The 15,343-nt window shown below is 49.8% G+C and overlaps 4 protein-coding genes across 4 annotated transcripts; 2 read left to right on the forward strand and 2 right to left on the reverse strand.

Annotated features, from left to right (window-relative positions):
- Positions 1–4,833: 4,833 nt before the first annotated feature.
- Positions 4,834–5,262, reverse strand: BCR38DRAFT_333315 (tRNA-splicing endonuclease subunit Sen15; the record flags this gene model as incomplete). The annotated part of the gene is made up of 1 exon (XM_040855215.1): positions 4,834–5,262. The coding sequence occupies one exon, from the start codon at positions 5,260–5,262 to the stop codon at positions 4,834–4,836; it is 429 nt and encodes a 142-aa protein (XP_040719758.1).
- Positions 5,263–9,297: 4,035 nt separating this feature from the next.
- Positions 9,298–10,350, forward strand: BCR38DRAFT_332895 (uncharacterized protein; the record flags this gene model as incomplete). Its single annotated transcript, XM_040855186.1, has 1 exon — positions 9,298–10,350. One exon carries the CDS (start codon positions 9,298–9,300, stop codon positions 10,348–10,350), a length of 1,053 nt encoding a protein of 350 aa, XP_040719759.1.
- Positions 10,351–10,836: 486 nt separating this feature from the next.
- BCR38DRAFT_463297 (uncharacterized protein) lies at positions 10,837–12,786 on the forward strand. The gene is made up of 3 exons (XM_040862638.1): positions 10,837–11,178; positions 11,253–12,160; positions 12,229–12,786. Exons 1-3 carry the CDS (start codon positions 11,095–11,097, stop codon positions 12,497–12,499), a joined length of 1,263 nt encoding a protein of 420 aa, XP_040719760.1. The 5' UTR covers positions 10,837–11,094; the 3' UTR covers positions 12,500–12,786.
- A 477-nt stretch (positions 12,787–13,263) lies between these two features.
- BCR38DRAFT_333857 (Yippee/Mis18) lies at positions 13,264–13,752 on the reverse strand (the record flags this gene model as incomplete). The annotated part of the gene is made up of 2 exons (XM_040855264.1): positions 13,264–13,497; positions 13,654–13,752. The coding sequence occupies 2 exons, from the start codon at positions 13,750–13,752 to the stop codon at positions 13,264–13,266; spliced, it is 333 nt and encodes a 110-aa protein (XP_040719761.1).
- Positions 13,753–15,343: the final 1,591 nt, after the last annotated feature.

Genomic DNA, 15,343 nt, shown 5'->3' on the forward strand with positions numbered 1-15,343 from the left:
GCTTAAGTGCGGCCCGTATTGGCGGTGCATGACGTGGACCACCGACTCAAAACATACAGCCGCAATGCTTCTTGTTGATTCGAAAGGTTGTTTCTTGCTATACCCCGTCGGAGCATTACCCCATTGACGCCACCCAAAGCTGTTTCTTCAATGGTAAGTAAACCTCTGGGTACCACGGCTTTCAGATTGACGGTTTCGTGCGGTCCAAGGCATGCCATGCCAGCCCAACGGTCTGGGAGGCAACCCAAAGGCGGAACCGAGGTGGGCTTAAATTTTTGAATTGTCCAGGTGTCCAGACCGCCCTTGAGGACATTCGTTGATTCGGCAAAGCAAGGCAAAAGAGGGGAACCCATAACGGCCTGTCTGGGTAGTGCTAAGACGGAGGCTCGACGGGCTGCGGTGCGGGAGATATTCTGGACGTGGCCAAGCGGCTCAAGTTGCGACCATCCACCAGGGTCAGCATGGCCCAATGGCTGATGCGGCGAAATACCAACGGCTAATGAGACGCAGGCGGCGTGTGGGAAAGGGTAAGCGACGAGGAAACAGATTCGGGACTTGTGGAATACCTTTCATGGCCGCTGTCCTTGCTGTGGTTTCACGAGTTTCATCGTAGTTGGGTGGTATTGTTGTTCGCATCACTGTTGTGCTAGCATCTAAGTGGCTAGGAAAACGTGATCGACGGGCAGAGCTTCGCCTCACTAAGAGAGGCTAGAACGATATGAAGGCAGGGAGCCCTCCAGTGATTGGATGTTGGTGCAAGTGGTGCTCACTAGTCACCACACCGAACGTTTCTACTGGACCTGACTGGCCCGGATCTGCGAAGAGGATGTCGCTTCTCTCGCCTTGCTTTGACTTGAAACCATCAGGAGCACCGTCGAGCCGGGAGCAAGAAAGATAAGAAACTAAACCCAAGGGCACATTGCAAATTGTATGTGAACAGTCGATGTCGGACCCGACGGCAGCATGTGGCGATTGATATTGAGGCTTGAAGCGGCGGGCGGTTCAAGAATGGCAAAGTTCCCAATCAGACCTCAGCGTCAAATTGCAACTGCTGGGGGCGGCGGTATCGATTAGTGCCTGGCTCGGCGGGCAATCAAGTTGAAATCAGCCCGTCGCAACGTCGAGATATCAATATACCTTCGGTTACGCTTCCAATTGTTGCTGTACCTTCCTGTTGACTCACCTGCATGCATGGACTCTGCAACCTAGCGAAGGGCCTTCCAGATTTAAACAACACGTCGCGAGCTTGAGCGATATTCCGGTCTACGACCAAGACTGCTGCGATCTACGAAATGCTGTCGTGTCTCCTGTGCACTGGCTCCAGCATGTCGTCTCCAATTGATGGCGTCAGCGATTCGCTCGTACAACAGCGTCGCCTCTAGATTGATGTCGTTCGACTTGGAGGCGTCAAGAAACACAATCGTGGAACCTTCTTCGTCACTTCCATCTTCAGCCGCTTCGGCTGTAGGGTTGTAGTTGTGGATCCCCGCAGCGAGCCTCTTTCTGAGCCGCAGTGCCACGACAACCAACCTGTTGCAAAACACGCCCTGCTGCGTTTAGTCAATCAGATGCAACCTGCTAGTTCCTGTTCATGTCTCCGATATCGGGGCAAGCCTCCATGCAAGTCGGAACCGTTGAGTAGGTCGAATCGACTTGCGCCCCTTTGAAATGGCGTCACCGAAGACGTGAGATCGATAGGACACGTCTCTGTGACTTGTGTGACTGCAGTATCACATCTCTTCAAGTGCTTCGTTGCTTTGTACAACTAAAGCTATAGGCCCCAGATCATGAGGTAGACGGGGCGACTATCTGCTGGTCTCCCTTATCTACGCACTAACGCTGACGCCGCAGTATGCCAACAACATTCATGTGCCCTTGAGTAATCGTTAGACTTTGCCCGTGGAGGTCAGATAGCCGACTTGAATGATTGCTATGACGGTTTCGTGCTGCCGAACCGTGGAATAGCTCCACAATATCTCCAGGACTGGGTTTGCCGTAGGCTACATCGCAGTCACCCCTCTGTCGGTGTTGTTGACTTAGCTTCAAGTGAGTATATGCGTAATCACATCTCCAAGGCCTTTATTTGTGCATTTGCTTAATTGGGCAGCCAAAGTCAAGTTTTGCCGGCGCCGAAAGGTGGGTAATCAGCCACTTAGGTTGTAAGTGCTCCAAATCTCCAAGCACTGGAGATTGTGCATTTCCTGTATCTCCTCAGGGACACTGAAGGTACTTGCGATACACTTCGAAGTGTCAAACACGTTGAGACGAAAAAGTACTTCGAAAGGTATCAGTTCAGGTCTTGTTATTAGTATGACCTATGACGGTGCTACCCTATGTCCAAACGACGCTACAATGGTTCCGCATAATCCTTTGTAGCACACAATCCTGGTATTTCCCTCCTGGACGGGTCCTTCATCTACAGACTATCACGGGGTGCTCTCCTCAAGTCGAATATAATCTTGCGATGATACCTTGATAGGATCGTTCTGCTACCGAGACTGGAAAGAAAACATTCAGTACGGATTATGCATGAATCTGAACTGGATAAGGTGGACTAGTTCGTGGCGAGAAATGAGAGCTTGTTGGCTACCAAGGGGAAGGGGCATGGCTATGGCGTTCATCATAGTTTTCAGTCCATAAAGGGAAGTAACCTAGCTTCCGTTGTGTATGCGAGACGATCTGGGCCCTTAAGATTCCTTTCTTTCTTTTTTGCTTGTGCTGCAGGCCATCTTACATCAACCCCCCGTCCGCTATCAAGTCTATCTTCTGCTGGCCATCTCACTCATCTTTATCACCCTCGCACTTATGCTGGCGATTACCTCGATCAAGTGCTCTAGCATCCTCGAGTCCTACCAAAAGATGCACTAGGCCTTGGCCAGCCTTACAGTCAGCCTTGCGCAGTTGATCTAGCAACGTGGGGATCTAGACACTCGGCCCGTGGAAGGAACGACCTGCTGAAAATAGCAAGTCGTCTCAGAATACACACTGTATAAGGGCTGTTCGCAAATAAGTACAAAGCCATCGGGACCCGCACCGTCGTATGGAAGACACGGCACTTGTAGTTAAATTGAATGAATGGTCGGGATGCAGCTCTCATGGGGGGGCAGAGGCTGAGCAAAGAGGCGGATTGCCTTAATCTGTGAGCCAAACTGTACAAGTACCATGGCCAAAACTGTGAACCAATCTACAGGAATGATAAATATATCCTGTTGTAGCAATTTCATTGCGGGCCGATGTATTGATCTCGACGTGATGTTACTCTCCATTATCCATCGCTAGATTTGGTACTACCATATATTCTATGTGATGCTTGTGCAAATATATCCGCACGTGAATCGATGGACAAGATAGCATGAACAAGTAAAGCCTGTACAAGAAATCCAATGCTAACATACCTCAATAGGCAATACCTCCAGTAGGAAACTCACTAATCCGCAGCCCGGAGTTCAGCTACCCAGCTCCGTTAGTTTGGTGGCATGGGACCTTGGGTATATGGATACAACGACAAATCAAACGTGAATAGTGATATCTAGAACACCAGTACCACGTTGCAGGTAGCAAATAAAATAATTGGTATCATAGCCGGGAAGGAAGTCTAGCTGTATAATACTCGAGTCAAATGTGAATCCGTTGCAAAGCGCGAGATGCTCATGCTCGTCAGCCTCTAGCAATGGGCACTTGCCGTGTATCCCTCGCCAGCAGTCCCTTTCAAGCTTCTTCCGTGGTGCAGTTTGTCCTCGACCAGACTCTCACGTGTAGTCCCATGTACGCCCCACTGAGAAGCCGCAATATCCTGCATCTCTCCAAACCCGAGCATGGCCAAATCCAACGCGGTGAGCAGACTCTGTACTTTGTTAATGGTGGTCCGCATAGTCTAACCAGTATCGTCCGGTTGGCGGCTGCCAAGATTGCCGGCTCGTCCTGGACCGATTGCTCGTCAGGCACTGCGAAGAACTGGACTTAGTTGATGTGTTGCAACAATTCTTACCCCAACTGGCCGACGCAGGGGGAAGCGAGGAGCTGGGTAGGCGACTTCGATGCGATTGTGGGAGTTGACACAGAGCCGTTGACGGTGGTGACCAGAACAGAAGGAGAAGTCGCTATTAGATGCCAAGGCTCCGGCACTCTCCAGAATGTCTCTTTAGAACTTTCCGCAACCTTTGATGACAGATGTTAGAGGGAGTCTATACCAGATGTTTGGAGTCCGGTATGAAACTCACGGAAGTGGGCACGTCTACAGTGCAGTGGATTGGATACAGGCACATATTGGGCAAATTGGTTGGGGAAAATGGGGTGATTGCCAGGACCTGCAATTGTATGTTTGAAGTTCGATGCTTGTTGATCATGATGAAGTCGACGAAGCAAGTGCCGGGGCAATGTATTGGAGGTAAAGCCCCTAGCTTCGTTAAGGCTGTGGCCTAGAAAGCTAGAACCTTCGAGTATATCGTGACGGAGCCAGCTATCTCTCCTCGTTTCCGTGGCGTTCACCGTGCCGTTTTCAACTTATCTATAATCGGGTAAGACGTCCTAGACTACGGGTTGATCATGCTGATATTGTGCGAATGTAGGAGCACTGTGTATGACGCAGTTTCGCACCGTAAGAACCCTGACTCCCTACACGGCAAACCGCTTGCCAAGAAGCAAGACCTTCTCACAGTAGTCTTTGGACATTCTGTGTTGGCCATCCGAGGCATGATATGTCGACAACATCATGCCTGTGTCATCAGGCCGTCCAAGGCCGTAAGCTGTTGGACCAAATGAAGGTCCAGAAAATCATTTTCAAGCTGTAATGAAACCCCGTCGCCGAATACATTGAGCTGGACCAGGTTCATATTAATTCTGTCGAGGCTTCACGATACCGTCGTGTATAAAATAGTAGACAACCGTCGAGTCATCGTGAATTGTTGCCAGCAGCATTCGCTTTGGACGGGCTGGAGTTGAAGGTTGCAGCGAATCTAGTGAATCAAATACAGCCGCAAACTCCTTGAGTGTCAACTTCTCATTAAGATGCGTGGGCAGAACCCATTCCATAATTGGTGTCTCCTCGATCTCATTGATGGAGTGCGTTTTGAGCATCTCAATCTGATCGTCTGGATGTAGATACAGTCGACGAGGGGGGAGACCCGTAATCATAGGCCGCGGAAGAGCAGCGTTGTTGGCCGACTGAGAATGGGTTTCTAGGTTTGTCCAGTCGTGCTGGTTTTCGAGGTTCTCGTAAACTGCTGTGACCAATTCGTTGATGCGAACTTGATCGGCCATCATGCGTCGAACATCCGGCAGGGGAATGTGAAAATGCAACTGTGAATTATAGGCAATCTTGAAGAGTAGGGTTGATATGTGAGGGATGGGATCAATTTGTATTTCCGCATAGACAAGGGATGGTGCTTAAGATGAAGTCTGCTATTTGGTGAGATTCATCTGATACTTATCAAATGAAGGTGAATTTAGAACTGGGCCTTATTTGTGGAAGGCGGTGACTCCTGGCAATTCAAGCAGTAGTTTAAGCTTTGTTAGACTAGACAGCAGGCGCAAGGACTCCCCCTACAATATCATGCCTGCATTTTCAGATACATGCTTCATATATGAAAGTTCACACAGCTTCCCATCTGTACGATTTCGCCCAGTAATTTACAAGTCTATATAGTTTGGATGGTTTGAATGGTTCGAATAGCGAGAGTTCGAGCTCAGCGATGGGTTGGCAGCATCACTTCGCTCATGCGGGGGATTAAAGCGATTTGCTCGGTTCTTCTAGGTTCGATGCAAGAGCCTTGACAAGCAGATAGATATCTTCTAGTAACCGTGGTTCCTTGATGGACGGTGAAGTGGTGAGTGAAACCCTACGAAGTGGGACAGGTTGAGAGTCTCATTCGGAAACTAAAACCCCTAACGTACCCCACGGTCCAATTGAACACTTCTTAAGACCTCGTACAATAAGACATAAGTTAATTCAACTATAACGTAAAAAAATAATTAAAACTACTCGGAACTATCTTCTTCAGATATCTCTTTACTATTCTGACAAGTACGCATATTATGACCGGGCTCTCCGCACGTCCTACAGCGTTGCTGAAGTATCTCTGGCCTCCTCGTACGACTACGACTCCAGCGCGATTTATTATCTAACTCTCCGTTAACTAGCTTCTGAGACTGTAAATCTTCTCCAGCTTGTATACGAAGTGATCCTCCATACTGTAAACGTTTTTTTCTCGTATAACGCCGCCGGCTAAGTGTCTCATTTGCCTTTCGAAGCGCGGCGTTCTCACCCTCTAAAAGAGCAAGCCGGTGCATAACCTGCGTCGTACCCTTCGCAAACTGGTCAAGTGCAGTAAGTGTAGCTGTCGGAGAGCTATTTTGATGCCGTATAACTCGGGTTTTCACGTATTCGGTCTGGGATTGTGCCTCAATTGGGTTATTTGGGGTCTTCGACTCCCAGATAATAGGAAGGCCAGACGAGGTACCCGGAGGTGTTGGAGTATGTAACTTCACATCTAACTGTGAAATCACATATTCCGGATCGTACGGTACGAGTCCTGCCCTTCGGAAACCTCCTTGGATATTTGATATCGTAAAAGTTACCTGGAACGCTTTTAAGAACGCGGAGAGGAAGTCCTCCTTCGAGATATGGGTAATATGTGCCCGCATAAGATCCTCAATTTCTTTACCGTACGCTCTTTTCAGTGCACGAAAACAGCCGATATCGAGAGGTTGGAGCTTATGCGACGAATGAGCAGGCATACAGAGTGTGATAATAGAGTTCCCTTTACAGTAGAGCTCGAAAGCGGTCGAGTGGTGGCTCTCGTGGCCGTCGAGAATTAAGAGGCGATAAACACCTTTCGTACGAAGCTTTGTATGTTGATCGAAATGTCGAATCCAGTCCTCGCCTCTTTCATTTGTAGTCCAGCCATTTTTCGTAACCGCGATAACCCAATCCTTTGGTAGTAGGCTATTTTCGTACCACGAAGATAGGTGAGTTTTACCAGCAAAGATGATATACGGAGGGATAGTATAGCCGTCCGATCCGACGCCCTGGATAACTGTAACCCATTCCCTATTCCCTTGCTGTACTGCTCTAGGTCTTCCACGTCGATCAGAGGTCGTTACAACTATCTCGGATGAGATTTGACCCATAAGAAACCCAGTCTCGTCAAAATTATAGATATCCTCCTCTTGAATTCCATACTTATTAATTGTATTCCATACGAGATAAAACCACGCGCGGTACGCGTCGGGATCTTCGCAGAGGACTCTCTGGTAGTCGATTCTTCGATTAAAACGCGTCCGGAGGTCTGGTTGTCGTCGTACGAAGCTCGAAGCCCAGTTAATACCGACGCGTCCTGCGTCGCGTTGGTGATCGTATATCCTGTCGTGAAGTACCGCCGCGATATCGGTGACGTAAGGTTGTATGAGGGATATTATAGATCCGTGCTACGGATCGTACGCTTAGTTTGGGGTTATTTTGAAGCGCTTGAAGCGCTAATTGAATATCGCTTTCTTCCCAATTACGTGCCATTGTAGAAGGTGGAAAATAAGGGATAAAACCTAGGTTGTACGGAAATGCGCGAAAGTGTTCAATTGGACCGTGGGGTACGTTACATCATGATAAACGTTTCTAACTCGACACGCACGAAACACGGTAGCCGGCACCTTTATAAGCAAGCAGTGTAGATGAATCATCGTCATTTGATAGTCTGTCCATCGCATGGATATGGATCGTGCTCAATATGCTTCCAAAGGTGTTGAGAGCCAACTAACTAATCTCGATGCGACCTTTTCTGTCCATCTCCAAATTGGATCCCCGCGCGTACTCGCACCTTAGTATGGCCACCGCTCGCAGAGCTGATAATCGATTTCAACCAAGACTTGTACATAACGCAGCGGGATGACATCATTCCCGACAACATTTGGAATCTAAGGTTGGCACGGGCTTACCTTAGCTGCGATGCGCAATCATGTGTATGTTGATATGAGGAATCGTGACATTACAAACTCAATTCATCATTGGTGTTGAGTGTATGAAGCATATGCTTTTGGGGTGGATAGTCTGCATGCTGCACTTGAACAGTATACAAGTCGAGTTGGAGCTTATCATGGCTCACAACTCGAGGCACTACCTCGGTGGATTTGAATCCACTGCGAGAAGAAAATCCCCACTGGTCCTTACGTGTGACAGGCATCGAAAGAATCCGCGTATTCGTGAGGTCTATTAGCACTTCTACGCTAGACAAGTCGGCTCCGAGCCCGCGATGTATTTATACTTGTTAGGCAACGCAAAGGCTAAATGCGATGACGCGAGAAGTTGTAGCTTTTCATTTCCCGTTATGCAAAGTTCCCATTTGCAGCTTCAACTGCCGGTCTAAAAGTTAGTGTTGCCAGATAAAAAGACGGATTGAAACTGTGTGATGTTGTCATCGCGTTGTAGTCCCCTAGAGTCTGTAGTATCGACAGCCTGCTTTTGCGATCTAGACCTTTTCCCCGGAGTCTCCTATCACCCCCCGGCAGGCTCTGTGGATCTGACGTAGCCGGTATTTATGCACTACGGAGCCACCCCAGCAACACTTCTCGCTGGAAACAGCATCTTTCTGCAGTTCATCTCTCGTGCAACTCCACCCTGCTGACCACTTTTTTTCCACGTACAACGACTAATTTGCGGTCTTGACCTGCGATTTTGATGATACTCATTTTGTATGCATCGTTAGTTCGAGTAGAACATTTTCAGTTGAAACACACCAAGCTTGACGACACGGCCTGTGGAGAAGAACCACACCAATATCACCTCGTAGCGTCCGGGCCCTGAGCTGCCAACCAAGACACCTAGAGTTAGTACTAGCAGACAGCGCCACTGCCAAGCAACCTCAATCGGACACTTGCAATTTGGCGTGTGCTTTGCTCAAAAGCGCACCATCCCTCGACACCTCCCCGTACCTCACTATCATCAACATCAGCTACAGCTTCGGCTTTGCTACCAGCCTACTTCGCTTCGCATGAGCGCCGCATTCGACCTCTTCTCTTTGTCTGGATTATTATTGTATATCTTTTAGTTACGTGATTGTTGCATCCCGGGTCGTCGCCTGAATTTGTCGAAAACTCGTTTGGACCCAGCTTCTTTGCAGGCTTTGGCGACACACAACGACACACAACGACCACGGTATCCCAGCGACATTTGACAAACGCCACTGTACAGAAACCGACTTCCACGAAACCTCCCTGCGTACAGGCCGTCGACAGTCTTTGCCGTTCGACATGTCTTCAGATACGGCAGCTAGTTCGCCGACGAGGAAGCCGGCGCAGGACAGCATCATGACGGGAAACTCTGGGGTTACGGGCCCTTCGACAGCCGCGAATCCCGACGTGGAAGACCCGAATAAGCGTCAGGCTCAGGAAATTGTGGGAGGGACTGTGGCGGGAGGCGTCGCATCCGGAATTGAGAGAGCTCACGAATACTCAAACGGATACCACTTTCCACCGAAGTATTCGTGGCGCGAAATTATTGTGCATGGCTGCATCGATTTTTGGAACTTCTACAATACGGGTTTCGGCTTCTTCCTCACCATATACGCTCTGAATGTGGTCGCATGGGGTGGTATGCTGTTCCTGCTTCTGTGTGGTGCCGGGCCCGCCATGTGTAGGCAATCGAACGGTAATACCGATTGCAATGCAATCGATTCGCCAAGGCGGATCTGGATTGAGATCGATTCGCAGATTCTCAACGGCCTGTTCTGCGTCACTGGGTTTGGTCTTGCTCCATGGCGCATTCGCGACTTGGTTCTACTTCTCAAGTGGCGTGTGGGCAAAAATATGAACGCGCTGAGAGAACTTGCTGGTGTTCACCGGAATTGGTTTCGACTGGCAGGAGCCGAGAATCTCCCTAGCCACCTGGGGCCCAAGAATATTGAGGAGACGACTATCCAGTATCTGCCCGAGAGCGTGCCTTTGCCGCTGGAAGCAATTCCTGAAGCCCCGCCAACAGGAGAGCGAGCACCGCCAACGAAGCTGTGGAAGCTCGACTTCGTTGTCTGGAACAGCATAGCCAATACCATCCTCCAAATTTGTCTATCAACCTTCATGTGGGCATTGAACCGCTATGACCGACCTAGCTGGTCCACCGGGCTTTTTGTGTGTCTGGCATGCATTGTTGCGATACTGGCTGGTGTTGTGATGGGTGTGGAGGGCAAAAATGTGAAGAAGATTGAAGGTGTGTCTTTGACAAAGAGAGATCGCGAGCGTTTGGCGAGAGACCAAGAGTTGGGCATACCACACTGGAACAATATTAATGACAAGGACCCAAATGAGAAAAAGGCAAAGAATGACAAGAAGAAGAACGCATCGCTACATACGGAAAAGTCGAGGTAGTCTATACCCCTTCCAACACAGCTAGACCTTGCGAACAAGATATACGATTGTACAAAGGCAGTCTGAGCATGCGTAGAGCACAATAAATAATATTTGACGATATTCTAAGCACTTGGCGGATCAAGAGAGCTATCACGTTCTTCACACAAATGTGATCGAATTGATCAATGAGGATAGACCGCTGTGTTGAAGCTGTGTCATTGATGGTAGACGAATAGGCTGAGTACCCGTTAGGGCAGGTAGGGGGGTTTGCCTCTGTGTGTACGCTTCTAATAGTACATATAATGGACTGAACACTACGGCTATAAGTATATAAACTCCAAAATGCAAGGATTGATTTGAGCGAATGGTGACGTTCGGAAGGCGATGTAGTAATTCACGTGTCGTGGTTACAGCGAGTCATCCTGGGGTGCAACAGTGGTCAACTGTGGACTTACACCGCCGGGACTCAGGTAGGTCCGAATCATGCAATCGGCTAATGCGCCAGGCCCCGGCAGCTACATGGCTTGTGATCCTTGACCTCCGGTTTCGTATCTGAGGACCTCTTCCAGAGTTTCAATCTGTCTTCACTGTATTCCAATAGCAGACTGGACTTTCATGGTCATCATTGTGCATCCTTTATTCGGATCATCAAGCATCATCGGTAAATTGAGTGTCTCTACATCCTTAGGCGGTCTTATCCCTGGGCTGTGACGCAGCATCTCGGCGACCGCCACACCGCGCAGAACCCATCGCACCACCGCGATGCCTTCCAAAGCTCTTATCCCCTTTTTGGTGGGCATGATGCTGCTCACGGGAGTGTGCAATACGCTCCTGACGAAGTTTCAGGTACGTATACAGATTGATGCGCCTCCCCAAGTCAACATCCCAGGGTGACTAACCTCCAACCCCACCCAACGCAGGACAACCACTGCGTCCGCAACTGTGATGACCCCGACCCTAAGAAGCGCCACAACTTCGAGCAACCGGTGCTGCAGACGCTGCAAATGTTTATCGGCGAGACGGGGTGCTGGCTCGTGGTCGGCGCCATGTCTCTGTACCGAAAATACGCCAACAGGCGAAGCCCCGCTGAGAACGGATACAGCCCCCTCAACACCCAAGACCCGGTCGACGACGATTCGGACCACACGCTGACCAACAATGGAGCCCCCAAACCCCTATCGCATGAGCAGCAAGACGCCGGCGTGCTCAAGGGTGCGCGCATCTTGCTACTTGCTCTCCCGGCCATCTGCGACATCTGCGGCACTACGCTCATGAACGCTGGTCTCTTGATGGTGGCAGCTAGTATCTACCAGATGACTCGCGGTGCGCTGGTCCTGTTCGTCGGCCTATTCAGTGTTGTGTTTCTCCGCAGGAGACTGCACGCTTTCCAGTGGACCTCGCTCGTCGGTGTCGTTTTTGGGGTTGCCATCGTCGGGCTTGCGGGTGCCATCAGCCCCGATACCAAATCCAAAGCCACGTCTCTCACCGACCTGGCCAAGCGCATTGCCGAGGAGCCGGTGGTGTCGGACGCCGTGCGAGCCGTCGTTGGCGTCCTCCTGATTGCCGGTGCCCAGATCTTCACCGCGACGCAGTTCGTGCTCGAGGAGTGGATTCTGGAACGCTCGTCTATCGAGCCTCTAACCGTCGTCGGCTGGGAGGGCCTGTTTGGGCTTGTGGTCACGCTGATCGGCATGCTGCTTCTGCACTTCACCATCGGCCGGACTGAGAGCGGTCGGTTCGGCATCTTTGATATGGAGGAGGGTTTGCGACAGATGTTCGAGTACAAGACTGTGCTGGTGTCAAGTTTCCTCATCATGATCAGCATCGGGTAAGTTTCCCCCTCCACTGCTTTCGTTATACACTTGTACACGTCAACATACTAACCAATATCCTCAGCGGGTTCAACTTTTTTGGTCTCTCCGTCACCCGCAGTGTCAGTGCAACGTCGCGAAGCACCATTGACACGTGTCGTACCCTCTTCATCTGGATCGTCTCCCTCGGGCTTGGCTGGGAGTCGTTCAAGTGGCTGCAAGTCGTCGGTTTCGTTCTGCTGGTCTACTTCACGTTCCTGTTCAACGGCATTGTCCAGCCGCCTTTCAAGTTCCTCCGCGTTGAGGACGAAGAGGTCGAGGAGTTGCTCCCCGAGGAGCCCATTGAACACAACTAGAGGATAAATGACAATGGTGTTCATTTTGTACTGATCTTTCTTATTATATGGGTGGCTATGCTTGGTTTCGTTGCCTCTGCATGAGGGAGGATGGCTGTGGGTGCATTGGCTTGGGTTGGCGTTGGGTTTTGGCTGCTTTGACTCTATTACCAGACTTCTTGCGTCCGATAGAGGTTCATACACTCTATACCATATACAGTGCCCGTGTGCGCTGCAGTAGCAACTGGTAGACATACATTTAGGTAGACAGAGTTGACCTATCAATCGTATCAGTCCATCATTGTCGCAAGCCACTCATTGCAATCTCGTTCTGACGCTCAATGGCCAGTTGTTAATGTTGCCAAACCGTAAGAACCGAAAGCCAACAACTAGACTTAATATGCGCGCATGTTACTTATAAAAGACGTATTGCTCATTTCCTAGCAGGTATGTAAAGTATCAAGCTGATACTTAATAGTCAACCACCATGACTGTGAAACATAGTGTGAGAATCTCCTTAACGCCAGAACCAATCTCCATGTCCATGGCCCAGCCCAATCAATTCGGTTCAAACATGCTAACAGGTCTGGATCCGTAAAGGGTAAAACGCCCGTTCCAATGCAAATACCCATTATGCTGTGTAATCTGGGTGGGGCTAGGGGACGGACATTTTCTCTGTCTCACTGTCTCTGACTTTCTTCAGTCCTTCAACGCTCTAGCCGGACTACTCCAAGTGACGATGATTGATGGCCAACCAAGCGAACCACCCACCAGTTATCACTCATTTAACTGACGTTGCAGAGCAACTCGGCCTCGAGGATGAACTTGCCCTCTTTGTACTTCTCGCTCGACTCGTAGGCCTTGTCGTATTTCCAACCCACCGTCTCCTTACACTGCTTGCATTTGATGTCGCGTACAATGTGGCGGCCCGTCGTCATGGACCGCTCGATCGGATCCTCCGTCTCCACGTTGACTACCATGTTGAAGAGGTACGCCTTACCGTGTTGGCCTCGGAAGTTCTGATTGCCCGTGATATGTGTCAGCAGTCGTGAATTGTCTTCTAACTTGAATATGCTTGGAAGGAGAGACAGAGAGAGGGGAAGAGAAGTGGATATATGACCGGTCGGCTGCGTAGGCATGGTATAGGGAGCGATGGAACAGCTAATTCTACTCACGCGGCTGATGATGTCGTCATGGTTCGACAGGTGCGCCTTGCAGTTCTTACAGCCGTAGATTTTGTTGCTATTGAGATACGTATTGTATGCGAGACCCATCGTGGCAACCTGCGGTGGATGTTATGTGTGAAGGGTGGTTTGCCGGTGTTTTGGGATATTCGTCTCCTCAAGGGACGCTGGGCTTTTCGGCGATGGTATTCTGATCACGATGAGCTGGATCTCACCAAGGACGACAACACGTTGTCCGTCAACGGAGACTGTCGACGATGGTGGCTTGCGGTTTGGATTGAGGGGCTTCTCGAAGATAAAGATAGCGCTGAATATGGCCTAGATGAAAGGATCTCGTAAGGGGGGCTAAGGACTATTGCTAAAGTAGTTTACCGTTGCCTACCGAGTCCTCGAGATAAAGAAGCGGACCTCAAGCTTCAAACTACGCCGGGATAACGGGGTCTTGACCACAGCGAAAGCGAACGTCCGTCTCTGAACCCAACCAAACCGAAAGAACCGTGGTGAATGCGGTTGCCTTGTGCTCTCTTTCAAGAAGCCGACTGACTGACTCCAAGTCCAAGGTGAATTGGCTGCGGCAAGTCGATAAGGCTACCAATGCTGTTGTATTGTAGTAGGAAATGACAGCCCGTGGAGATGATGTTTAGAGTGTTCTCTCAATGGAGAGCAAGAGTGTGCCTGGAAGCCTTGTCAGCAGTGAGGGAAGGAGCGACGTTACGTCGCGCGGGGTCCGAGTGGATCAACATGATGGAAGGGCAGCGTAATTGCCCATGGGGTTTGGAAACATCGGAGCTGAGAGCTGCTGACGGACCGATTACCCGCCATTGGCAACTAAGTTGCTGAGTCGCTGAGAACTCCACTACAGGGTAGCTTCCCTCATACTAGTACCTGACTTTGATGGTAGATCCTGTGTCAGGCAATACAGGCAAAAAGAATTGAAAGTGGCAGTATTGATGATATTGCCCTCCGACGTGCAGTAGTAGGTTCAATTTTCGGTTTGAATTCGCAATGAAGGAAAGAAAGGACCCTGCGTCTCCTCAACCAGCCACCGCGAGATGCCCATCCATCCCAAGACTGATGAGGGAAACCCTCCAGACGAGCCACTGCCCTAAATGGATCGTCCCAGGACACATTAGATTATCGGGGAATAGCTGTGACACTACTGCAGAGCTCAGTGTTCTTTCAAAGGGATCATCATGCATGCAAGTTGAAACAAAACTTCCGACAAAGAAAGGACTGGGTTTTCCAGAACGTCCCCGTGGTACTATAGTCTGAGCGCATCGATCAACTGTCGATAAGATCGATCCGATAATTGCTGGAAATGGAGTTGATGGGGACATGGTCTACAAGTACCGTCAATGCAACTCGCGGAAAGTTGTTCGGGGATGAACCATGCAAGCATCGTATCAAGAGTCAGCGTTGAGTAAGACGTCACTTGAATCCATCACTCAGCTCAGGTGGAGCTGGGCAAACGTCAAGAGTGTCATTTAGCTAAAATAATACTCCAACATGCACAACAATGATTTCAAGGCGGGCCGGCGAAGCCGAAGTTTGGCATAGGTCATGCGTTGAGATCTGCATTCATCATGATACGCCCTCGGTAGGACGGCCAAGTCGCCGCCGTCATGCTTCTATCCAGTTTGAATGAAGGAAGAGGGAAAGAAAAAAAAGGGGGATAATCATG

This window comes from Pseudomassariella vexata (assembly GCF_002105095.1).
Source record: "Pseudomassariella vexata strain CBS 129021 chromosome Unknown BCR38scaffold_2, whole genome shotgun sequence".
Lineage (NCBI taxonomy): Eukaryota > Fungi > Ascomycota > Sordariomycetes > Amphisphaeriales > Pseudomassariaceae > Pseudomassariella > Pseudomassariella vexata.